Raw genomic sequence first — 25,930 nt, forward strand, 5'->3', positions numbered from 1 at the left:
AGAGATTGCAACTTAAAAAAGGAAAAAAAAAAAAAGAAGCTTGGAGTTTGGAGGAAGTTAGGAAAATAGAAAATAGAGATACAAACTTGAAAAGAGGCAAAAAATGAGAAGAAAATTGAGTGGATGTGGCATTTAATAATTAGTCTTTAGGGTTAAGGAAAACCTATTCTTTTTTTTTTTCCCAATTTAATAGACAAAAACAAAAACAAAAAAAATTGGTTCAAACAGTTTGCACGGTTCAAACGGTTCTTACTGGATTTTAAGTCCAATCAACCCAAAATATGAACTAAAGCAAAGCTATGAATGGTTTGCAATCTGATTGGTCGAACCGATCAGTCCGATCTAATTTTCAAAACAATGATTAAAGGTGTATTGCTAAAGTTATGGGCTAAAAATCATGACGGACTCAAACATCAATTTTAGCCAAGGGATAATTTCATAAACCACCCTTGAGGTTTCCAACAACTTCACTTGGTTCTGCTCAGGTTTAAGTAATTACATTTACCTCCTTTGGCATGGTATAGTATCTATAATGCCCTCTACCTGATAGATAATTCACAGTTTAAGAAATAGATTTACAAAACCAAAAACAAAATCATATATCTCTAGCTCGTGTCTATTTTCACTCCTCTCTTTTCTAGAAATTATATTGCTATGCCATCTTTTTATTATCTTCAGTTTTATGAGTATTAGCAAACTGAAATTGTAAAATTAACACAGAAGCAAATTATGTGTCAAACTAGAAGGACATGAAGATGCTCGCAATGATAGAGAACTAAATAACAAAATTGATTATTGAAATAGGAAGAATGGCCAAAGATGTGGAATTTGTCATATTTTGTCTATTATCTCCAAGAACAGCCGGCCAAGGAAACAAAAGAAACAACTCAAAGCTCTTCAAATTCCATCTTCATTTCTTCAACAAAACACCACCAAACTCCACCAAAATTGAACCACACCTAGCTAATCACTTGGTGATCATCTTAAGCTAGAAAAGGGGCTTCATTTCCACAGTTTTCTTGAGCTTCAAAGTGACCAAAAATTCTGATTTAGTCATCAAGAGAGGTAATAAACGATCAACCTCTTAATTCTTGATTTATGGAAGTTAGATTACACTCATGAGCTCTTGGATTCTCATGGGTAGCTTTAATTTGTTGTAAAATTGGTGAGTGGGCTCTATGAACTCCCACTCTTGGATGATGGCTGATGTGATGATTAATGATGGGTTTAATGTTGGTTTAGTGCTCAAAATGGTAGATTAATGGTGTATAACTAGTAGAAACTTCGAGGAGTGCATGGAGTAAAACGTTCCGATTTTGCCCCTGCTTTGATCGTACCCTTTTCTGCAGAATTTTGAGGGTTTAATGGCTTGTATATGATGTTTATATGTTGTATAGTTCATGTAAAAAATTTCATTGAAAAATATTGAGGTTTGGTAGGTCAAATGAATTATTTTCGTGAAGCTAGTGAACCTGGGAACTGTTCCTGTAATGCTCAGACAGCTTGCTTGTTTCGTTCGTAACTCTGTACTCCGATGTCGAAATTGAGTGCCGTCAGTGGAATTTGAAACTAGACATTCCCAGCTTTCCATTGGTACCAAATGCACATTCTAGTTCCACTTGAGTGAGCCACACCATTCGATTGAAAATCACTGTCCTGTTTCGGTTCTCTCCAGGAGACAGGACAGGACTTGTATCTTGATGCTAATAAACGAGCTATTTGTGGATAGAATTTGAAAATGGTTTCTTCTGATAAAATTCAGATTTATGAATGTGTTGTCCAACACCACCAACCATGCTCAATTCCAAGTTGAATTGAGTGAGTTGTGGCCATATTTCGAAACTGATGCAGAGAGTAAAAATCCTCTTTTAACTAGTTAAATAGCCTAACTTGATTTGGGACTTGTTGTTTTGGAAACTTTGATGTCCAACATCTACCAAACTTTATATTAGATGTTCCTTGGACTTTGTTTCACAAATAAACTATATTTGGGTTGGTTGCTTTGGACAAAAGGTTTAAAAAGGAAAGAAGAGCTAGAAGACAGTTTTACCTTGGGGAAATTTCTTGAACTTTGATGGTTTAGTTAACTACCTTCTCGTGTGAATTTTCAAATGAAATTTTATAGAAGAGTAATCTTCGTATGGAGGTTTAATTGTGTGAAATTTGGTAATATTCTAAGACCATTGTGATATGCAAATGATGTCACAAAATTCGCTCATCGAATCTGGAAAACTTGTCGTTTTCTCTTAGTCAAATGGTGAAATCTGATTTGGGGAGTTTTATTTCGAAAATTTGGATGTCAATGGTCTTTAAATTGCTCAGTGGATGTTTATGAACTCTTGGTTTCAATAATGGAGAGATTTGGAACTGATTTCATGGTACAAAAAGTTTGTAAACAAAAGAAAAGTGAGAAGGTAGTTTAGCCTTGAAACTCTTTATAAACTTTGGTTGTTTTAATGACCGCCTTACCGTGAGAGTTTTTGTATGAAACTTGGTAGAAATGTTGTTCACACATGGAAGATTTAGTGTACCAAGTTTGATGTATTTCTAATGCCAACTCGATGACCAAATGATACTTCGAATCTAGTCTTCAAACCTTGAAAATAGCCCAACAGTCTTAACTTTTTCAACAACTTGGGGCTACTATATCTTGGTACTCAAAACTCTGATTCTTGTTTTGCTTATTGTGTTTTTAAACCTTGTTTGCAACTCTAATTGAGTTTCAAATTTCAAAGGTTAGTACAAAACAAGTGAATTTTGCTGAATTTCCAAATTTGGCGAAAAACCAACTTAAATCTGTCTTGGTAATTCAAGTTACCAACTTTGAACCAAAATTTGAGTGCCTTTCACTTACATTCATGGAAAAGTGTTTTCTAATAACTTTTACTACTTTCAAAGAGGTTTCCAATTGTACCAATTTTTCCAATTTTTGACATGTAGAATGTGAGATACGATTTTTCAAAGTATCGTATCAATCCTGAAAATTTTTCAAATTCCAAGGGAAGAGAGTTTTCAAATACTCCTTATTCCTTCGATATTACTTGAACATTTTATACTTGATTTCCAAATTGAAAACTCGATTGCTCATGTACTTTAAGAAACTCCTCTTGAACCTCGATTTACGAGTAATTAAGGTTCATTTTCATAAGATTTCCTTAGATTGCTCTAGCGTACAATCTTCCTCGATAATTAGAGTTTCGTAGTGATATTGAGTGGTACTTGATTATTGTTTGCTTAGGCACTCGAGGGAATCTCCAAGAGAAACTCGGAGCGGACACCTAAACGCTTGTTGAGAACCATTCGCTTATTTTGGATTAGGTGAGTGTTCCATATAGGAATATGTATTTGAATAAGTCTAGGACATGTTTATTTCATGATTATTAAGTGTTAAGTACTATGTGTTAAGTATTTACCATACTCATGCTTATTTAAGGAATGTATACTTGCATTGTATATCTACATGAATTGGTTAAATGATTAATCATATCAAATGACCATATGAACTCGATACATGCTTAACTTGCTAGATTGTTTATTTAGCCTACTTGGTTTTGAAAAATGGGGTCGAGTGTGTACTTTATCACATTCGTTCTCTTTTGAGATGAATAACTCATGCTTGGAAATGCTCGAATAACATGACTGGGTATGCTAAGGTTGCATACGTCATTGGAGTGAATTTCCTCGACTCTCACATGGTAAAAATGGGATAACGGCCAATGATGACATATTCATATGACAAATGCCTGTCAATTAACCGTCACTACTCAACCGTTAACCGTCAAACGTTAACCGTGAACCGTTTACCAACCCACATGACTACCTGATTACTTGACTATTTGCTCACATGATTTCCAATCTACATGACTATTCGATATCCATGAATTACATGCTCCCATGAAATCAACTTGTATTGTTTACGTGCTTACGTGTTAAGTATCCACTTGATTACTTGATTATCATGAATCACATGTTATATGAAGCCGTCCATCATTGCTAGGCGAGTGTGTACTTTACCTCACTCGACCTACTCAAATGATGAATTTTACCTTTTGTCGAGTTACTTGGTTACCTGTGCATGTTGTAAGCTCTAAGCTGAACTTGGGCCCTGCCCTTGGTTACTGACCTACTCGAGTCAGGACTGGGATCGGTCGGGTAGGTTGGAACCCTGGGCCACCGTTTCGGTATACTCGAGTATTACCACTAGAGGGATAAGGTGATGGCCAGTCAAACTGAGGGGATCCGGAAGTCATAAGGTGCAGATGACCGACAGAGTTCCATTGGAACACCGTATCCTACAGTATATGTTTACCTTGTATCATGATAATTGTTTCATGCTAAGATGCCAACATGAAATCCTGAGCTATGCCTGTGATATGCTCCATACCTGTTACCTGTCCAATGTACTCATATCATGATACCTGTTTCATGTTAATGCTCCATACCTGTAACATGCTTAATTACTCGCACCCGTAATAAGCTCCAATCACTCGTGAACTATACATGCCAATGTCTTGAACCATGATAAATGTCTCAAATTACCCATACAATGATTATCACCTCATGATAACATGCCATTGTGTAACCTTGAACCATGCATATGATATGCCCAACTTACTTGATTTATTTGAACTGTTAGAGTGTCTTGGAACCTCGCTGGGTTGTGTAGCTCATCCCACGTTGTGGTTTTCTTTTACAGGGTTCGAGACCAAGGGTGCTCGTGAGTAGTACTAGATTGTTTTCTTTTGAAGGCTTTAAGTTATATTATAACGGATGGCTATTGTACCATTTTCCGTTGGGTTGTATTTAAGATTGAAAGCTACATAATTGTAAGTGTGAGATATTTTGGAGTACTTTAATTATGTATTTGAAGTATTATTGAAATATTTCGAGCTTTTGAATGATGGATTGTAGTGAGTCCTGGCGAGAGTTGGGCAGGCGTCCCACGGATACCCTTTGGTTCGTCTTAGGGAGAAGTGGGGGCGTCACAAAAACCCTCTGTTCAACAGACTATTCGAGCCAGCAAAGGGCTTGGTCGGGTAGGACGGTAGCTTTGGGTAAGTGTTTCGGTATACTCGAGTATTACCACGAAGTAGCAGATTACTGATATTGATATGGCCATCCAAGTGAGGGAAGTGTTTATTATTTTGGAGGTTATAAGGAGGAGTTCGGTGGAGTGTGTAGTGCATTGAAGTGGCTCTAATGTGAGCACCGTATCCTTTTAAAATTGATTGTTTGGTGATGTGCTTCCTCAATTGCTTAATGAAAGTGATTGTACAGTGAAATGTGCACTACTCGCTTAATTGTACTGATTTAAGTGCTTATTGATTGTTACTTGCATGGAAACCTCACGGGCGTAAGCTCACTCTTTTAGCTTTGTTTTCCTTACAGGAGTTGGAGATTGAAAAATGATTGGATGGAATTGGAAAGTTGTTTTGGGAAATTCCATCACTATGCGTATATATTGGAGTCACGTTTTCTTTTGTATTTTAAGATGGTTGAATCTTCTGTTTTGAGTTGATGTAATATTAAGAATGGATGTTTAGAACGTGTATTTTGTTTCTTTTAGTGGACAAATCTATGTTTCAAGTTGATTGGAGTGGTACTTAAGAGTGAATGTTCAGTTGTTCAATGATAATGTTATCTCTGAAGTTAATGTAAGTGAGTGAGTCCTGGCGAGAGCCAGGCAGGCGATCCGCTAACTTCTAGGGTAGGCCCTAGGAGAAGGTGGGGTCGTCACAGGTGGTATCAGAGCTCTTAATAAACTCGTGCCAAGAGAGGGTTCTCGAATTGTGAAAAATGGCTTGTTAAGTGTTAAATGAACTATCATTATTGAGGAAAAAAATTAGATATGTATGTCGGGTAAGAATCTCAAATATGGATGATTTACTCTTGGGACCGGCCGGCTTGAGTTGTGAATTATCCTATTTTCTGATTCTTGTATCCGAGTACGAAATATTTTTCATTCATTGGTATATTTGCAAATTTGATAGAATTTAGTATATTGTATTATGATGTGAATAGGAATTATGATTAAACTTGGGAAAGTAGGATCGAAGGGATCAAAGCTAACTTTTGAAATCTAGAAATGAAGAGGCAGCAACTGTAGGAAGTGAAAGCGACTGCAGGATGTGAAAGGATGCTTCGCCCGAGTGCTAAGGTAGATTAGGGATCGACTGGGACTATCTTAAATTAGACTAATGGAGTTCTAGGTTAACTTAAAAACTAAAGGTTGAGCTATTCATGGTTGATATGCTAAATGTACTGTACTAGTAAACTGTTTACTTTTATGTATATTTGAAATACTTGTACTGTACTTGACTTTTACTGTCGTTTTATAATGGTTGGCCTATAACCTAAGTGTGAATCTATGTTCTAAATGCATTTTAATTTCTAAAATTAAATACTACTCAATATATATGTATATATAGGAATATACTCAATTTATTTATGATTCTAAGTACATGGCATACTTAGGTGTAGAATGGAGAACAATGGACGACGACGTGGACGACCCCGTAGGGTTAGACAAACCGAGAACCCAGATGGAGACGGCGAATCCGTGGCGGATCAAAGCCAAGAACAAGAAGTCAATAGAGACGATCAAGTGGCTATGGCCCTGAATAAGATGACCGATTTATTAGAAAGAGTAGTTAATCAATCTAGTTTTGGAGTCGGACCTACACATCAACGTAGAGATTTAGAAGTGGGGGAGGATAAGACCTTAGAAAGGTTCCAGAAATTTGCTCCACCTAAATTTATGGGAGGACCAAACCCTGAGATAGCAAAAAATTGGTTAGAAGCTATGGTTAACATATTTGAGGCATTAAAATACCCTGAGAATAGACAAGTTACCTTTTCTGTATTCCAATTTGAGGGGCCAGCACGTTCATGGTGGAACATGGTTAAAACTAAGTGGGAGAGAAAGCAAATCCCATGGACTTGGACTAACTTTGCCTACGAGTTTAAAGAAAAATACATCCCTCCTTTGGTTAGACAAAAAAGGGAGGATGAATTCATTAGACTTCAGCAAGGGACCTCCAGTGTTGCTGAATACGAAACCTAGTTCACAAAATTGTCTAAATTTTTCCCCGAATTAGTACCCACAGAACAAAAGAGAGTGAGGCGTTTTGTTCAAGAATTAAATTTGGAGATTCGGGAATCCTTAGCGCCAGTGACCCTGGATACCTTCACTGGGGCTCTTGACAAAGCCTAGAGAATTGAGAATGCTAAATCCCAACTTAAGGCTTTCCAAGCTAAGAAAAGAAATGCCCCTAGCCTTACTTCTGGACAATCTCGAGGAAATGTTTTGCAGCCCAAAGCAGGAAGGGGAAATGGTGGAGTGAGATTTTCACTCGAAGCCCAGAATCAATCAATTGGGACTTTGGTCAATGAAGCTCAAGCCAAAAGAGGACAACAAGAAAGGCCTCCCATAGGAGAGCAAGTGCCAAGCTCCCAAACAGCATGTGGATACTGTGGAAAATGGAATCATTATGAGGAAAATTGTTGGGTGAAGGGACGAAAATGCTTATTTTGTGGGAGTTCAAAGCATCTAATTGGTAGTTGCCCGACTAAGTTACCACGAAATACTAACACCCTACCCCCTGCACCTCGACAAACTAATGATGGAGGAAATCGACAAAAAGTGCTAGCTAGAGTATATGCTTTAGATCAGCAGCAAGTGCCAGAGACAACTGAGGTGGTAGAAGGTACCATCCCTGTCTTCAATCCCTTAACTAAGATTTTGATTGATCCTAGTGCGATACATTCATTTGTATTTGTAGTTTAAAAAACTACCTTATGAAGCACTAGTGATCAAAGTTTGGTAACCAAAGTGGTGTATAGAAACTACAAGATTAAGATTAGAAAAAAAAAAAGGGAGAGAGAGATTGCAAGTTGAGTTTATAATGATGTTATAATTGTTGCAAGGGGCAATAGTGTTTTCTAAGATAGATCTTTGACAAGGATACTATCAATGGAGAATTAAGAAGGAAGATCATGAATAGAATCTAAGGATAGTGTTATCGACTTTAAGGAAGCGTCAATTGTATAAAATTTAGTAAGTGTGAATTTCGAATGCAGAAAATATCATTTCTGTGGCATGTTATTTCAGAGACAACAATTGAAGAATAAATGAAGAATAAATAAATTCCTTTAGTCAAAGTCCTATGGGAGCATCATGGAATGGAAGGGATGACATGAGAACTGGAGAGCAAAATGCGGAAAGAATACCCGGAACTTTTATGATTAAAGGTACGAATTTCGAGGATGAAATTTTCTTAAGGGGGAAAGGATGTGAGAACTCGAGAAAATCAGGTGTGTGCTTTGCATTTATTTTATTTTATTTACCTTGATATTGGAAATATTACATATAACGAATAAGTGGTGAAATTAAATGTCTAATTGAATTTCTATGAAATCGAGAATTAGAAATATCCTAGATTGGTGTAGAAAATTTTTATGAATCAAATAAACACATGGTATGTATATTGTAAATTGTGTCATTTGCATATATTACTAGACACGTAGCATATATTATACAGTTGAATAAATTATATGTCTAGTTGATTTTCCTTTAAAACCGAATCACTTTAAATATTAAATTTTCTACTCATTGTGATATTCTTATTGTGTGCTTGTATGTAGATGATTTAATTTTTACAAAAAATAATTTAGAGATGATTGCAGAGTTCAGAGAAGTCAAGATTAAACAATTTGAGATGACAGATATGGGACTCATGTCATATTTCCTGGGAATTGAAGGCTTTCAATCTGACAGTGAAATTTTTATATTTCAAAAAAAATATAAAGGTGACATTTTAAAGAAGTTCAAGATGGATACAACGAAACCAATTATGATACCAGTTGAAGAAAAATTGAGGTTGACCAAGGAGGGTACGGGTGGAGATGTAAATCCTACCTACTTTAAAAGTTGGTAGGAAGTTTGAGGTATCTGACAACTACAAAGCCAGATATCAATTGTGCTATTGGTTTGATTAGCAGGTTCATGAAAAATTCACATCAGTCACATTTGCAGGCGGTTAAGAGAATTTTGAGATATATTGGAGGTACTCGTAGTGATGACATTTTTTATTCAAGAAATAATCCAATTTAGTTTTTTGGCTACGCAGATAGTGATTGGGTAGGTGATACAATAGAGAGGAAGAGTGCTTTAGGATATGCATTTTTATTGGTTTTAGTGTGTTTTCTTGAAATTCTAAAAAGTAATAGGTGACTGTATTGTCTATAGCGGAAGCGGAGTATATTGCAGCGGCTAATAGTGCTACTCAAGTTTTGTGGTTGCGTCGCATGCTTGTGTTCTATAATATAAGCAAGTTAATCCTATGAAAATTTATTGTGATAGTAAGTCAGTGATTGAGTTGTCCAAGAATCCAGTACTGCATAGGCATAGTAAATATATTGATATCAAATATCACATCATACGTGAATTGGTTCGAGAGAGAGAGATTGAAGTTGATTATGCCACCACATGTCAATTCAATTAGTATGAATGGATTTTTTTTTTCTCTTCAAAAAGTCATATGTTAATTTTCATTAATGATATGACGGTTGCGGTAAAAAATAATATGTTAGTACTCGCGTTAGCAACTTAAAGTTTTGGGAGTCTATTCTGATTCATAGTAGTAAACACAGTCAAAACCATTTAAATAAATTATTTACATAAAGAATTCAAGAATTATATGTCACATGATATACTGAATTAAGATTTTGTTGTGAAATTTAAAGGCTCTTTTTTAGCTTTTAAGGAGATAATTGAGTTGTAAGAAAAAGGAAAAAAACTAATATTTAAAGGGTAGTTTCTTAAAAAAAAAAAAAGGACAAGCATAATGAATGATTAAGTTGTACATGATGGAATAATTCATTTACATTCAATTAGCAATGTATATTTTAAAATTGATCACATTTTGAATAATCATACATTCTAGATTTTATTTTCATATAAAACTCATACATTAGCCGACCATCAGTAAGTTAAGACGAGTGGTCCTACTATTAAATTAAAATGAATTCGACAATGGCAACATCTTTAGTAAGTGTTACTTTTAACACTTACCTTTCACTTGCTTAGTAACTTTAATCCAATTAATTATATTGTGTTAGTAGCAAATGCCACAAACTATACTAATTGTTATATAGACTAGACTTCGTCCTCAAATTAAAGTGCTTTCAATGAAATTGTAAACAAATTACTCGAATTTAGGGTATCATATTTAATTTTGATTTGCATTTTCCCCTTGGAAATTATACATGCCAATAGGCATATAGGATAATGAACTGATGCAGATTTCATCCTGTGAGAACTCGAGAAAATCAGGTGTGTGCTTTGCATTTATTTTATTTTATTTACCTTGATATTGGAAATATTACATATAACGAATAAGTGGTTAAATTAAATGTCCAATTGAATTTCTATAAAATCGAGAATTAGAAATATCCTAGATTGGTGTAGAAAAATTTTTATGAATCAAATAAACACATGGTATGTATATTGTAAATTGTGTCATTTGCATATATTACTAGACACGTAGCATATATTATACAGTTGAATAAATTATATGTCTAGTTGATTTTCCTTTAAAACCGAATGTATGAAAATCTCCTAGATTAATGTACGAGAATTTTGTAAGGGTATATAAATTAGAACAAATGAAGTTTGGAGTCAATGCATGAAATAATAAAACCGCAGCCCCTTAGTGAGCAAATAAGTTAATACCAATGACCTAACTAACCCTGAATCTTGGTTAAACTACTATGCAACCTAAAGAAGCCATCTTCTGGAAGACAACCGAGAGGAAACAAAGAGAGAGAAATTTCTAGTTGGGCGGTGACCGAGAGGAAAGAAACACAAGGTAGCTTTCTTTCTTTCTTTCCAAAAACAGAACCAAGGGGGTGGAACTAAGAGTGCGAGAGAGAAAATTTGGTTAGCTTTATCATCTGCTGATCATAATCAAGAAGAGAAAGGCAAGGAAAACAGGAGGGATAGCTGGTGCAGACCTTGAGGAAACAAAGCTGGGAAAATCTGGTCAGTCTGCAATTTTAACTCTTAAAGGAAAGAGGTAAATTCTCTGTGATCAATACTTATTTATTGAGTATAAATGAATATATATATATATATATATATATATAAACAAGCTGCAAGATAAGTTTTAGCAGAGGAAATGAGCTTCGATTGAAGAAAAATTCTGGTTTGAGGTTAAATAATCATTTTAACCTCAAACCAGAATTTTTCTTCAATCGAAGCTCATTTCCTCTGCTAAAACTTATCTTGTAGCAACCGGGAGTTAATTACATGAATTTCAGCTCATTAGCAGTGTAAAAATGGAAAATATAATATGAGAAAAGCATGTAATATGGTTATCTCAGGTATTATAAGAAGTTTAGTTGAAGAAATTTGGGAAAAGTTGGAAATTGGGAGGACCGATCGAAGATCCTTGCTGGAATTTTTCCAGCTTCATCCGAGTGAGGGGGGGGGGATGGAAAAGTTTCAGCTGTCTTTGGTGAATAATGACTCTAAAATTCTGTGTTAATCTGTAATATGTTGTACAACATCTTGATTTCTTCATGCATGAGAGGTTTGAGCATAAAATGGAGGGATCTAGTAGAAGAAACTCGTCTTTAGGCATTACTTGCTTCTACGAACCAGCTTTATAGCCGAGAGAGGATATAAATCTTGGTTCAGCTTTTCTCTTGGATTTTTGGCTATAAATTTCTATGTTTTGCTTAAGATGGTCTGTAGTTGAATGATCATCCCCTGCATGTCTAGTTGGAGCATGAAACTGAAAAGAAAATTATGAGAAAACACCACATGTTAAACTGGTATACTGCTGTAAATTGTAATTAGTTGAAGACAGATTATTGTGCGTAGCTTTTGGGTTGAATAATTTGTTGAAACTAGATGCTATTTGCCTTGGTATATGCTGGACTGAATGTACTTTAAATATTTAGAGCTTTAAGCAAGTGAAAGAATAGAGTTTTCGTCGAAAGCTTGAAGTAACGTTACTAGTTTTGGTTGCTGACCGAGAAAATGAAACAGATTGTGCTTCTGACCGTCCCTTTTTGGCCTTGAAAATGCGATAACTGGATGTCAATGTCTTCAGAAGAAATGTAGGCCTATGTCTTAGCTTCGAAACGCTATAAAATTCGCCTCAATCCGATAAGCGTAGCTCCAGTTGTGATCAAAACATCAGAGGGTGGCAAAGCTGCCTTTCTTGTTGCTTTCCTTTTGTTCCCGGATGCACTTTGCTTTGATAATGGCCGTGAGGAACCAACTTTGAACCAGCATTTCCTCTAATTTCCAACTTTGTAAGCTTTCATAAATGATAGCTACGGTTACCCTGAGATTTAATGGCTATATACAGCTCCACAAGTAGAGTTAAACTAAAGCAAATGAGGGGAAAACTCATGATAATTATGTACCTAAATTGGCTTCTAATTACTTAATATTGTCTTCACAAATATTTTAAAGACTATAAAATTTGAGGGACTGGTGTAGTGGAATAAAATTTAACTTACAAATAACCTAGAGTTTAATTAATTAAAAAGGGGACCAATGAAGTACTCCTAAACCGTAATCTTAGAATCTTGAGTGGAAAATGATTTAATCCTAAAATAAATATCTTATAAATTATTAACTTGGAAAAACAGGTATAATTCTTGATTAAAACAATAAAGTCAATGAGTTTCAAAATAAAATGATAAATGAATATTGAATATATTATATTTGTACTTTAAGGTCAAACAAGAATCTGTTTTAGCCTAGACGGAAGAAATGAAACGTTTGCTTGTCTTAATCCTTGCACATTAGATTGGAAATGAGTTAATCTTAGCTCAAGTGTTTATATGATATTAAAATTTGGTGTATATGTACATTAACCTTGTTTAAAACTACCAAACTTAGTAATCTTGAAGACAAACGTAAGGAAGGTTGCTAGATTTTGGTGATTCGTTTTATAAGCTTAGGAACTTGGGTTTTAGTTACTTAAACCTTAAATTATGTAAGATGAGTGGTTGTATGTAAAATGAATACTCACTTTAGAATTATTAACTTGTACCAGGAAGTAGCCGTGAACCAGGAAACCAACTCGAGACTCGAGAGTAGTCATTTAAATCTTTGGTGAGTGTTTTCCGAATTTATGTGTTAAACTGCTTATGTGTACCTAAGTGCAATTATATGGCAAATGTGCTTATTATGAAATATTGCTAAGTGATTCATTGTGAAGTGTTTTCAATTGTCCCTCACCTTCTAAGTCGAGGGTGTACTTTATCGCACTCGGCTTAGTTGAGGTTGAAGGTTGATAATTGATCAAGTGATATTGTAAGTGTGCATGACTGTAAGCCATGTGTGTACCTTATCACACTAGCTAAACTAGGCCCCAAAACCCTCTGTTCAACGGACTATTCGAGCCAGGTCGGGTAGGACGGTAGCTTTGGGTAAGTGTTTCGGTATACTCGAGTATTACCATGGAGTAGCAGATTACTGATATTGATATGGCCATCCAAGTGAGGGAAGTGTTTATTATTTTGGAGGTTATAAGGAGGAGTTCGGTGGAGTGTGTAGTGCATTGAAGTGGCTCTAATGCGAGCACCGTATCTTTTTAAAAGTAATTGTTTGGTGCTCGCATTGAAGTGGCTCTAATGCGAGCACCGTATACTGATTTAAGTGCTTATTGATTGTTGCTTGCATGGAAACCTCACGGGTGTAAACTCACCCTTTTAGCTTTGTTTTCCTTACGGGAGTTGGAGATTGAAAAGTGATTGGATGGAATTGGAAAGTTGTTTTGGGAAATTCCATCACTATGTGTATATATTGGAGTCACGTTTTCTTTTGTATTTTAAGATGGTTGAATCTTCTGTTTTGAGTTGATGTAATATTAAGAATGGATGTTTAGAACGAGTATTTTGTTTCTTTTAGTGGACAAATCTATGTTTCAAGCTGATTGGAGTGGTACTTAAGAGTGAATGTTCAGTTGTTCAATGATAATGTTATCTCTGAAGTTCATGTAAGTGATTGAGTTCTGGCGAGAGCCAGGCAGGCGATCCGCTAACTTCTAGGGTAGGCCCTAAGAGAAGGTGGGGTTGTCACACATCCCGATAAGATGACCTATATACCAATAAAAGGAGTGGATAAACTCAGATCATGAGAAGATGGATATCCAAAATAAGAAAATATGAGTACCGCTAAGCATTAACAGCATTTGGGTCGCCTTGTTTGTTTCGTGCTTGAAGACAGACGGGGATCCGTAGCCACAACACCTCATTTGTTAGCTTCCTGCCTTACTTAATCATTTAGCTCTTCCCCTTGTCATCAGTTGTGCAGGAGCCTTGCATAGTCAATGTATAGGTTATTTTACTGAACCAACTACTCTTGAAAATTTTATCAACGGGTGCAAAGGCATTCATCCGGTCCGATAAAAGTTTAGTCATCTTCGAGTTTTCCATTGATCATTTTGGATCCACCCCTTTTTCTTAGTGTAGAGTAGGAGTAGGTCTATAATAAAATTTATCGTGTTTGAAAAAAAATATATAAGTAATTTTACTGGCATATTATGCGTCTCGACTTTTGGCCTTCTATGCCGATCAGCATTATCATTTGCAAATAGAAATGGTGTTAAACCATCAATCATTAATTTAGCGGACATTTTTGTTTCATAGAACAAGTTTATAAGACAAATATTTTTATTACTTTTCAAATTAGTGGGCATTGAAATGTTACTGCAATAGTTTTTTTATGCCATTAAGAGGTTGTTACGATTGCATTTTCTAGAGAGTTTTTGAAGAAAATTACTCAAGCACTTTTTTACCCTAAATCCAGCACATGACCCACATAAGATCATTTTTTGGGGGCTAAAAGATTAATTTGTAGTTAAATGAATTACCCAATTTATATTCATTTTTACCTCTAAAAAAGGTGGATCTGACCCAAACCATATTTTTCCTAAAAAGTTGAGATTTTATTCAATCTATATTCATTTTTTTCACTAGAAAAGTGAAATCTAACCTTTTGTATATAAAAAATTTACTGCATGTGGTCGTCTAGTGATTTTAGGCTAAAAAATGGTTGAAAACTTAAGTTGAAACTAAATTTTGCTAATTTGAATTTATAAAGGATATAACGTTAACAATTTTAAAAAATAAAAAATTTCATTTAATAAAATATGAGTGACATTTTGAACAATTTTTCTTATTATATTTAGAATGATGCATCTCACATATTTTCTTTTTGGGTAAGCAGAAGATAGATATTTGCAAATAATATTTTTTCCTTTCTTGGTTGGAGGAAAACAAAAATTTGTGTAATTCCCAAACAACATTGGAAGTTGTAAGTTTTTTTTTTAATTTTTTTCCCTGGATTATAGAAGGTTAAGATTTGGGCACACTCCAAGTTGTAACAGTGGATATAATCGTGTTAGACTGGGAGAGAGAAACTAGCGGTACTTTAGCATTTCTATGATCTATCCTGTCAAACATCATCCTCATCACAAGAAATTCGTTTGAGCAGCACTAGCTTACATGTCTTATTTCTATTAGTCCAAATAGGTCCCTGTAGCTTTCGCTGACCGTCAGCAAAATTTTAGTCGGTTATAGAAGAATTTTACTTTTAAAACAATCAGCAAAAGTTTAGTGGCTGAGACAAGAATTTTACTTCTAAAACAATTTTCTATAATCTTTCCAAAAATCTTACTGTTATTTTTTTTGAAGTCTTATTTTATTACAAAAAGGCGTTTTAGGAGAAAAGAAAATCCTATTCTATTACAAGGAAGACGCCTCCTACTTCTCTTGAACTGTATCTGCTTCTTGTCCTGTCAAACTAACCCTTTCTAAATCTTAGTGTCATGATCCACATCATTGAATATTTTCCTTCTAAAACAATTTTCTATAATCTTTCCAAAAATCTTAGTCTCATGATTCATTGCACCGAATTTGTTGTTGAATTTTGGACTAAGATGAAGGCAAAATTAGTTGTTGACTTCCAAAGGAAAATTGTAGCTCTATTTGTCAGGATTCCAAACACCAGGACTTGCTTCAATTAAAGGTGTATTGCTAAAGTTATGGGCTAAAAATCGTGACGGACTCAAACAGCAATTTCAGTCTGGGGATAAAAACAAATTTCTATAATCTTTCCAAAGTCTTAGTCTCACAACTCACTGCACTGAATTTGTTGTTGAATTTTGGACTAAGATGAAGACAAAATTAGTTATTGACTTCCAGAAAAATTGTAGCGTTAGGATTCCAAACACTAGGACTTTCTTCAATTAAAAACAATGTTTTGAAACTCAGATTGTTAATTGAACTAGTGGAATGTTTGAGTCGAAATTCAATCCGTCAAACTAATTTAATCCGGTTCAATGCATTTTTTAAATAATAATTTATAAATATATACGCACAAAATGTGGCATGCAATGGATTAATTTAAAACTTTATATGATGAAAAGTTTAATATTTTCAAAGAACTTGAATTTTCACAAATAAATTTTTTAAATTATAAGTTGAAACAAATGAATTTCATCTCAATCTCAATTGTATCTACCAAAAAAAAATCTTAAATCCAACCCAAAAATACCACTATTTTATAAAATTATACAAAATTTACGTCAATGGGAATTAGTTATATTGTGAGTTTAAATTTTAATTCACATTTTTAGGATTTAGAGATTGCAACTTAAAAAAGGAAAAAAAAAAAAAGAAGCTTGGAGTTTGGAGGAAGTTAGGAAAATAGAAAATAGAGATACAAACTTGAAAAGAGGCAAAAAATGAGAAGAAAATTGAGTGGATGTGGCATTTAATAATTAGTCTTTAGGGTTAAGGAAAACCTATTCTTTTTTTTTTTCCCAATTTAATAGACAAAAACAAAAACAAAAAAAATTGGTTCAAACAGTTTGCACGGTTCAAACGGTTCTTACTGGATTTTAAGTCCAATCAACCCAAAATATGAACTAAAGCAAAGCTATGAATGGTTTGCAATCTGATTGGTCGAACCGATCAGTCCGATCTAATTTTCAAAACAATGATTAAAGGTGTATTGCTAAAGTTATGGGCTAAAAATCATGACGGACTCAAACATCAATTTTAGCCAAGGGATAATTTCATAAACCACCCTTGAGGTTTCCAACAACTTCACTTGGTTCTGCTCAGGTTTAAGTAATTACATTTACCTCCTTTGGCATGGTATAGTATCTATAATGCCCTCTACCTGATAGATAATTCACAGTTTAAGAAATAGATTTACAAAACCAAAAACAAAATCATATATCTCTAGCTCGTGTCTATTTTCACTCCTCTCTTTTCTAGAAATTATATTGCTATGCCATCTTTTTATTATCTTCAGTTTTATGAGTATTAGCAAACTGAAATTGTAAAATTAACACAGAAGCAAATTATGTGTCAAACTAGAAGGACATGAAGATGCTCGCAATGATAGAGAACTAAATAACAAAATTGATTATTGAAATAGGAAGAATGGCCAAAGATGTGGAATTTGTCATATTTTGTCTATTATCAATAAATTTTTTTGTAAATTGTCAATAATTTGCATTAGGATTTCTTTCGTTAGATTAGTAATTGTTGGTTATGATTTTGTTATAGAGGTAGAACTTATTCTTTACTTCTTAGATGTTAATATTTTTAAGGACATATGAGTGTTATAATGACGGTTTTATATTAGACTGGAAAGATGTTGGGACATTAAGATTTAATTTTGAAGTACAAAATTGGTTGTCAATAAGGGCAAAGGGTATGTGTGTGTGTGTGTTTTTTTTTTTTTGCATAGCAGGCATTGATGCTATATATGCAATTTAGAATCTTTTAGGCGGCTACTTGGATTTAGAACTAGAGTTTATGCTTGGATACTTGTCAAGGATTAGGATAATAGATTTGTGCAAAATATGGAAAAAAGTAATTGAGTATATTGTATTTTTCTTTTTTAGTTTTTCTACAAAAGGCAATTTAGGATTTTGGAGAAAAAAGACTAACTTGTTGGGCTTCCATTATTACATAAATAATACAAATAAGGGAGATATATGTAATTTTCAAAACTTAAGGGGAGCCCACTGCAAGTATAAAGAACCTTAGGGGAGTTTGTGAAATTATCCCATTATCCTGCTACACTTTTTGTAACTTCGATTCTGCAGGTATTTATCTCTTTCAAGACAGCATACTGTCAACTTGGACCCTCCTGAAAGCTGTAGATAAAGATCTTGAATCTTCAATGGACCTGGGCCTTGCATCAATTGGTGGTCCAAAACTCTACATATGAAGTACAAAACCTTCACTGCTTCAGGATAGCAAGATCAGAATCGTTCCAAACTTTTACCTATTTTCGAGCCGCCAAACATTCACTCTAGAAGCCTGTTTGGATTGACCGGTTAAACTGAGACCAATCGATTGACAAGTCTGGTATCCATTGGACTAGCAGTTTTTGAGGGTGTTTTTGAAAAACTTTGCTGTAGCAGAGTTTTTAAAATGTATTTTGAAATATTTTTCGAAAATATTTGGGATATTTAAGAGTAGAAGAATTTCTAGAATATATTTTGAGATATTTTTTAAAATTTTAAAAAAATTTAAACTAATTTTTAGATTACCTTTTAGAGTACTTTTTAAGAATTTTTATTGTATTTAAAAAACTAGTTTTTAAAAAACACCCCAAAAACAGGGGATCCAAACAGAGCTGTAAAATTTCAGTTAAAATCAACGAATTAGTCGATATTTTTGTACTAATTTTCTTTTACTTCTTGATATATTTGTTTTTCTTTTAGAAATTATCAATAGTGATAGATCTTTTTTTATTTCCTTTATTGATTTTAATACTTTAATGCACATCATATATTCAAATTGAGGTTCATAGCACTAGCCAGGTTGTGGGGCAATTATAAATTTGATTCAGTTTAACTGGCTTTGCATGTCGAATTTGACTTTAGACCAAGGTCTATTCCCAATGACTATACCTGGCAATTGGGACGGTTGAGCGGGTTTTGGGCGAGTTATATTGGATTTTCATTTAAATAGGTTACACCTAATCCGCCCAACTTTAGATTGAGTTAATTTTGGATTTGGTCATATTGGATTATCTCAAACTCATGACCCAAATATGACCCAATATATTAATTAATAGATTTTGATACATAAACTCTCTCAAATACATTTTTACATACAAAAAAAAATTTTCACACACATAAACACATTTTCACATAAATAGACATATTTTCACACACTAAAACACTCACAAATACAAACACACACCCACTTTTTAAGTTCTTTTGAAATACGTTATTTTTACACATACAAATACACTAAAATACACACTATTACTTGGATGAACTTATTATTTTTATACAGGTAAGGATTTTCAAACTGGGTATAGCTTTGGTCCAAACTAAGAGACCAAAGCAACAATTTTTGGTCCAAGTTGGATACAACAACAATTTGCAGGGATTTTTAGTTGATCATATCTGGCTTCAATATAGTCTAGGATGCACATTAGGATGTCACCCTGATGATTAAAGGAGTACGCCTAAAAGATTGTAAACAAAAAAAAAATCTAATTTCTAATATGATATGATATGATATGATGTGATGTTTGCAATTATTACTTAGCAACAATTCACAAATTGCAAATACTACTGTGCTAATATGTACTCCCTCCATCCTACTTTGATAGTCTTGCTTTCCTTTTTCGTCTGTCCCAAGTTGTAGTCCACTTTCCAATTGAAGAATGTAGTTGTATTTTAATTTTTCTAAAATACCCTTATTCAATGTAAGTTGTTGTTACTATAAACCTACCCTATTTAATGAGAGTTGATTCTTTTTTTACCATCAATTCAAGTTTCCATAAAGTTGTACTCTAATTAATGTGAGGGTATTTTAGAAAAATAGCTACCTAAATTAATTGTTCCAACAAAGTTAACTATTTTTTATTAAACTGTGTAAAAAAAGAATCAGGACTATCAAAGTGAGACAGAGGGAGTATATATTATAGAAAAGCTCAAGCCACGGAATAGAAAGCAACTACAGATAAGACTTGGACAAGTCTGCCGAATAAAACATTGGCCAGGGGATGTTTTGCTTGATCCCACATTTGGCTTCATTACATAGTCGCTGGTCTTTTCTTGTTTCTTGATTTTAATTTGTTAATTTGTTTTTTTAACTTAAGTTGGGTAATGGATGTTCAATACAAATACCCAAACCGCCTAAAATATATGTGGATTTGTATGGATTGGCCATACACTTGATTAATCAAGACCCTTCTAATTCTCTTTAATTTTCACTAAATGAATAGCAATATTTTCAAAATTTCCATAGCCTACACATTAAAAAAATCTCTAAAAATTACGTGCAAATTAAAATTGGTAGGTAGAATATTTAAACTCATGACATGAAAATATCATATAAAAACAAAGGTTTATATCAGTTCACATCTGCGATCCATTTTCGAACTGTATACCATGTATTTGGTGGACCACAAGTGTTCTTGAAGGTGCTAGTTCCAAATGTTAAAAAAGTATATACCGCCCTTTTATCATTCTCCCTTGTGAGCCTCTAACACGCCCTGCATATGAAGCACGAAGGTGTGGCTACGCAAAGGATCATGCATGATAAGATAAAAGAATAGGGAGATCCAGAGAATAATTCGAATGCATGCGCACTAAGTGTGGTACGAGTAGATTTTACAAACAAAGATTGGCTGAAGTCATTGCTTAAGTCAGTGGAATCCCAGTTGCCATGTTGAACAGATTGAAGTCTGGATAGAGGAATGAATGTGTACTGGATTTGGAATAAAAAGGAGTGACTGAGGGTTGACATTCATCCTCCACTATCTCATTCACACAGGCTAAAGTTGAGCATGAGGCTGTGGTAAATAGTAGTAGTGTTGTAACAAGTTCGTTTGTTGCAACTAGCCAAGTAGACCGCATTTGGATAATCCAAATTGCGGTATCGAGAGTTTGAGGTTTTGGATTCAAATTTTATTACGCGACATCTGATTATATGTTAGTGTTCGACCATTATTTATGCATTAATTCGTAATGTTGTTGAGTTGTAATTTGTAATTATTGAATTATAATTTGATTTTAGTCAATTTGTCAAAGGCAAATTGACCACTAGGATGAATTTAAATGTTAGTGTTCGACCATTATTTATGCAATAATTCGTAATGTTGTTGAGTTGTAATTTGCAATTATTGAATTATAATTTGATTTTAGTCAATTTGTCAAAGGCAAATTGACCACTAGGATGAATTTAAAATTTCTCTCTTAATTGTAGGTTGGATGTTAAAACCCCTTCAAACTCCAATTAAAAGACTGCACTGAAAAAAAAAATCCAAAGAATGTGTAATTATGTACCTATTTAGACTAGATTAGCCTTTCCTCTCTAATCCAGTATATAATTCAACTGAGTTCTCCTTCCTTACAATAAAATAGTATAAGTCTTACCGTTTGTCTTTTTTTTTTTTTTTTTTGAAAAAAAAAGAGCTAGAATTTGATCTTTATATTGTGGGTTAATTGTAATCTTATCAAACAATAATAGCAACTAGTGGTGAAAGTACACCCAATGTGTGTTCTACTAATAAAAGATATAAAAAATGATTAGTATTATTTTTTTGTTGGAAAAGTAGTAATTTAAAATAGTTAAACTGTTGTAGTTTTTTTTTTTTTTAAAAAAAAGGTAGTTTTTTTATTAGAGAAGTGACGGTTAATTCAACAGATATGGAGTAATTATACAGAGGTGAATAGTTAAAAATAATATAATTCTCTTTAGAAGTAAGGGTAGATTAGGTAATATATTAAATGACATAATTTTTTTACACCAAATCCCTCCCTCCTATTTTATATATAGTAAGATAATAACAATTAACTATAGTCCCAATTATGACTTGCTAATATAAGGACTAAAAAATTAAATGACAAAGAATCTTAATGTATTTGTGTTGCAATCTTTTCTCATGTTAGATAAGCATATAGCCATCAAAGGTGCAAATCACTTTCCCCTTGACCACAAAATGATTGGGGGGAAAAACTAATTGGCAACCTACTGCCTCTCTTGATTGAGTTGCTACTACCACCTTTTATTGAATTCCAAAAGATTGGTTCAAATTTGGATAAACTCCAGACTTAAAAAGCAAGCTTGTACTTTCTAGTAGTAAGTTGCAAGTTGCAACCACTCCTGCACTACACCATACAAATACTGCATAGCAAAACGGGTGTCATCGGACACCCAATTGACCCACTAAGAGAATTTGTCAACTTAAAGGCAGCCAAACTCCATACTTCCAAAAAGTATCACCAGTTCCATTGACCATATTTGGTCATAGTTTAATGGGAACAAATGAGGATTATTCGTTGACTTCGTTCCCATAATTGATGTTCTTCTCTTTCTTTGTTCTAGAATAGGTATACAATGTCACGAAAAGCCTAAAAGGCATTGACCACCAAAAGTCTTTATTTATATAAAACCCAAAAATGAAAATGATAGAAGTCTTCCTTGTTCACACGAGGATGAGTGTGAATGAGAGGGGTTGACTTGAGTGACTTGACTTCATCTAAAGTCATTACCTTCCCATTACAACAGGGCCAATATGCTCCGGTCAAGATCGGGCAGCCACCACGGTTGTTTAAGGACCTGGCCGTGTAGAATTTGACTTGGCCGGCGTGTTAATACATGCCGGTCATGCATCACGCCAGCAGATGTGACCGAGCCCCACCGAAACCACGCACTCCTTGATCGGCACTGGCCTTTACACGTCAAAGCAAACAACATGAAATGCGATTTCACGCAAGCACAATTGTTCGTGGTAACCATTGGGTTCTAGCCCAGTCGCCACTAGGAAAAGGGATTAGTCCCTCCCTAGGTGCAGGTGGGATCTAATCCCCAACTTATATATCATGTATCTTAATGCATCATTTGCCATGTTTTTTGACGTTACTTTTAGAGGATACCTTAAATACATTATCTTACTGTATCATCTGCCAGTTTCTTGATTTCACTATCAGAGGGTATTTTACTACACTTGTTACTGTCCCCGTTCCCGTCCCCCTCCTCCTAGTATAGAATCAAGTATAATTGTTGTATTCAAAACAAAAAATTATTCATGGTGCAATACTATGTAATAAGTGTAATGGTTTTAAAAATTGGTGAGCAAACATAAATTGTGTTATTTTACTCAATATATGATTCGTATTTTATTTGTGTATGTCAACTTTTATACAAGCATAATAACAAAAAGTATCTTTATCGATCAAGAATTACTAGATCACAAGACTCTTCTTAAGAGGGCAGTAATTTGGTAAAAAAACCCTTTTCTTTTTTTCCTTTTTGGGGTCGGCAAATCCTATAGACAGTGTTAATCATTCACATACCAACCGTTCTTTAATAGTATGTCCCCAAAATGATGACTTGTTCATTAAACCAACCAAACTTTGTTTGACGCCAAGGTGGCAGAAAGGACCTTATTATGCTATCAAGATGCTAAAGTTTGATTGAAGGTTAATGGCATCAAATATGTTGAAACTTTGAAGTAAAGTAGACATAAAAAGACATGGGCTTCTGAGAGTATGGAATTAATGAGAAACCAACATTTCATTATATTCATATCAAAATCAAGAATTTTAGCTAGAAAATTGAAAGTTTCTTCCACATTATCACAGGACAATGTCAGATTTAATCCACCACTAACATTTCCAACATTACTAATCTCATCAACTAAGCAATTGATTAACAAGTCATCAATCACAATTGAGCTCTCGAGCTCTTCTTCAAGATCAATTGAGTACAAAAAAGGATCCATAGCTAATTGGGAATCATGGACTTCTGAATTCTCATTCTGCTGAGAAACTGGTTGGATTTCTTGCGAGTCGGTGCCTCTAACTGTGACCCAATCTCCATCCTCTGACCAATTGGGAAAATTTGCGTTTGTTGAAAACAAATTTCCCATCAAATTCTTGATCCTATCAGCTGGAGAACCCAAAGAGGAAACAATGTGGGAAGAATCCTGCAAAGAAGATTCAGCTACCTCCATGGAATCCCAAAAGCCTTGATCCAACACAGTAGTAGGAGAATTCCTCACAAACTCTGCTTCCTTCTCCTCCCCAACACCATGAAAAAATGGATGATGAAGAAGCTCTCGAGCCGTCCATCTTTTCTTTGCATCTCTTTTCAAGCACTTGCTCAAGAACTCATTAGCACTATCTGAAAGCCACCATGGAAATTCTGGCACATCCCCTGAATAACCAATTCTATACAAAGCAGAAACAGGGTCCTCCATATCAGGCCAAGGATTATTCCCCGTCGCCACTTCGATGATAGTGCACCCCAGAGCCCATATATCAGCAGCAAATCCTTGTTCTTCTCCACGAGCAACCTCTGGTGCCATGAACATAGGTGTGCCAGAGATTACTGATTTTCCGGCCATCCCATTTCCTTCTTCAACCATCCTAGCGCATCCCAAATCTCCAATTTTCGCCCCGTCTCTGCCAATTAACACATTCTGGCCCTTGATATCACAGTGAACAATTCCCTTCAAATGAAGGTAATCCAATCCTTGCAAGATTTGATGTGCAAAGACTTGAATCATGGACTCCTCCAATGGACCTCCCTGCTTCCTTATTTGATCAGAAAGCGTGCCACCGGGAACATACTCCATCAACAAATTGTACAAAGGCTTATCATTTTCTGTTGTAACATCACAGCCTACATATTTAACTATGTAAGGTGAGGAAAGTTCAGAAATCAAGCTTTTCTCTTTTTGCAGCAAGCTTGAGCAAGAAAGATCAGCGGACTTCACGGCCAAGAGTTCGCCGGAAGCCGTGGTGGCTAGAGAAACCGTTGCGGAGGACCCCCGTCCGATAATCGGACCCCTAGTCCAGCATCCCATTGAAGAAGGAATAGAGAAATTGAAGGTGGAAGGTTGGATGACGAAAATGCTTTTATTTGAGTTGTTTGCAATTTAGGACTCTGCCAAATGGTATGTTTGGAGAAGGGATATATTTATATGCTCAAAACGTTGCAGTGTGCTGCTTTGCACTTATTAGGTGGCTCTGTTCATTCGGTTGCTGACTTGGTGTCTTTATGCAAAGAATCTTTCTTGCTATTGTATTTGTACCATGACGGCCTTAGATTTCTTGTTATGCCTTTACCTTTAAAGTTAATTTTAGTTTTCCCCTTTAAAAGGTACCTAATCATCATTTTGCCTCCATAGCAATTTAAGTGCATCAATTAGTCCCATAAAACTTTACAATATCTTTTGCATTCACCAAATTTTGAATTTACGACTACGCTGGTGTCGAATTGGTTTCGTGAGGCAAAGAAAATTATTTTGCCTTTGAGTTTGATATAGGCTCAAGATTCAACTTAAAAGTTCAATTCATCTTTTTGTTTTACTTTTTTATTTATAATTTTGATCCACATATTTGGTTTATGAAAATGTTTGTGTGTGAATGTACAACCATGCGTACACCCATATTTAGAAAGTTAAAAATAAAGAATACTCCAACCTAATAATTCACAATTTCTTAATCTATATTTTAGTGATTCAAGTTGCATCTACTAGTTCTGAATCTCAAAATTTCGTTTGAGGTCGATGTGATTCTCTCTCTTTCTTTCTTTTTTTTTTAAAAAAAAAACTCAAAATGAGAAACAACAACTTAATAAAAACTCAATTCACTAAAGCATACACATTTTATCAATGCTCTTAATCCTCTATACTAATAAAGAACAAATAAAATGTTCGAAAGCATCCAAAGCTGCCCCTTAATTTCATAGATTCCTTCAATATTTCAGCACAGAAATAAATGAGTATAAACTTTTCATATTACTTCGCTCTCAACATTTATATTAAAGATAGTAAGGTTTTTGGTGAGAAAATCAAACTTACTATGGGGAATTGATTGAACCAATTGAACGATTACGGTTCAAAGTGACAATT

The 25,930-nt window shown here is 34.4% G+C and overlaps 1 protein-coding gene and 1 long non-coding RNA gene across 2 annotated transcripts; one reads left to right on the forward strand and one right to left on the reverse strand.

Annotated features, from left to right (window-relative positions):
• Positions 1–10,791: 10,791 nt before the first annotated feature.
• On the forward strand, positions 10,792–18,864 carry LOC113698208 (uncharacterized). Its single transcript, XR_003450139.2, has 3 exons — positions 10,792–11,075; positions 13,074–13,132; positions 18,147–18,864. It is a non-coding gene; the product is annotated as an uncharacterized lncRNA (long non-coding RNA).
• A 4,603-nt stretch (positions 18,865–23,467) lies between these two features.
• Positions 23,468–25,048, reverse strand: LOC113699570 (mitogen-activated protein kinase kinase kinase 18-like). Its single transcript, XM_027219940.2, has one exon. The coding sequence runs from the start codon at positions 24,878–24,880 to the stop codon at positions 23,468–23,470; it is 1,413 nt and encodes a 470-aa protein (XP_027075741.1). The 5' UTR covers positions 24,881–25,048.
• Between the last annotated feature and the right edge of the window lie 882 nt (positions 25,049–25,930).

The sequence above is a fragment of the Coffea arabica genome, chromosome 6e (assembly GCF_036785885.1).
Source record: "Coffea arabica cultivar ET-39 chromosome 6e, Coffea Arabica ET-39 HiFi, whole genome shotgun sequence".
Classification (NCBI taxonomy): Eukaryota; Viridiplantae; Streptophyta; class Magnoliopsida; order Gentianales; family Rubiaceae; genus Coffea; species Coffea arabica.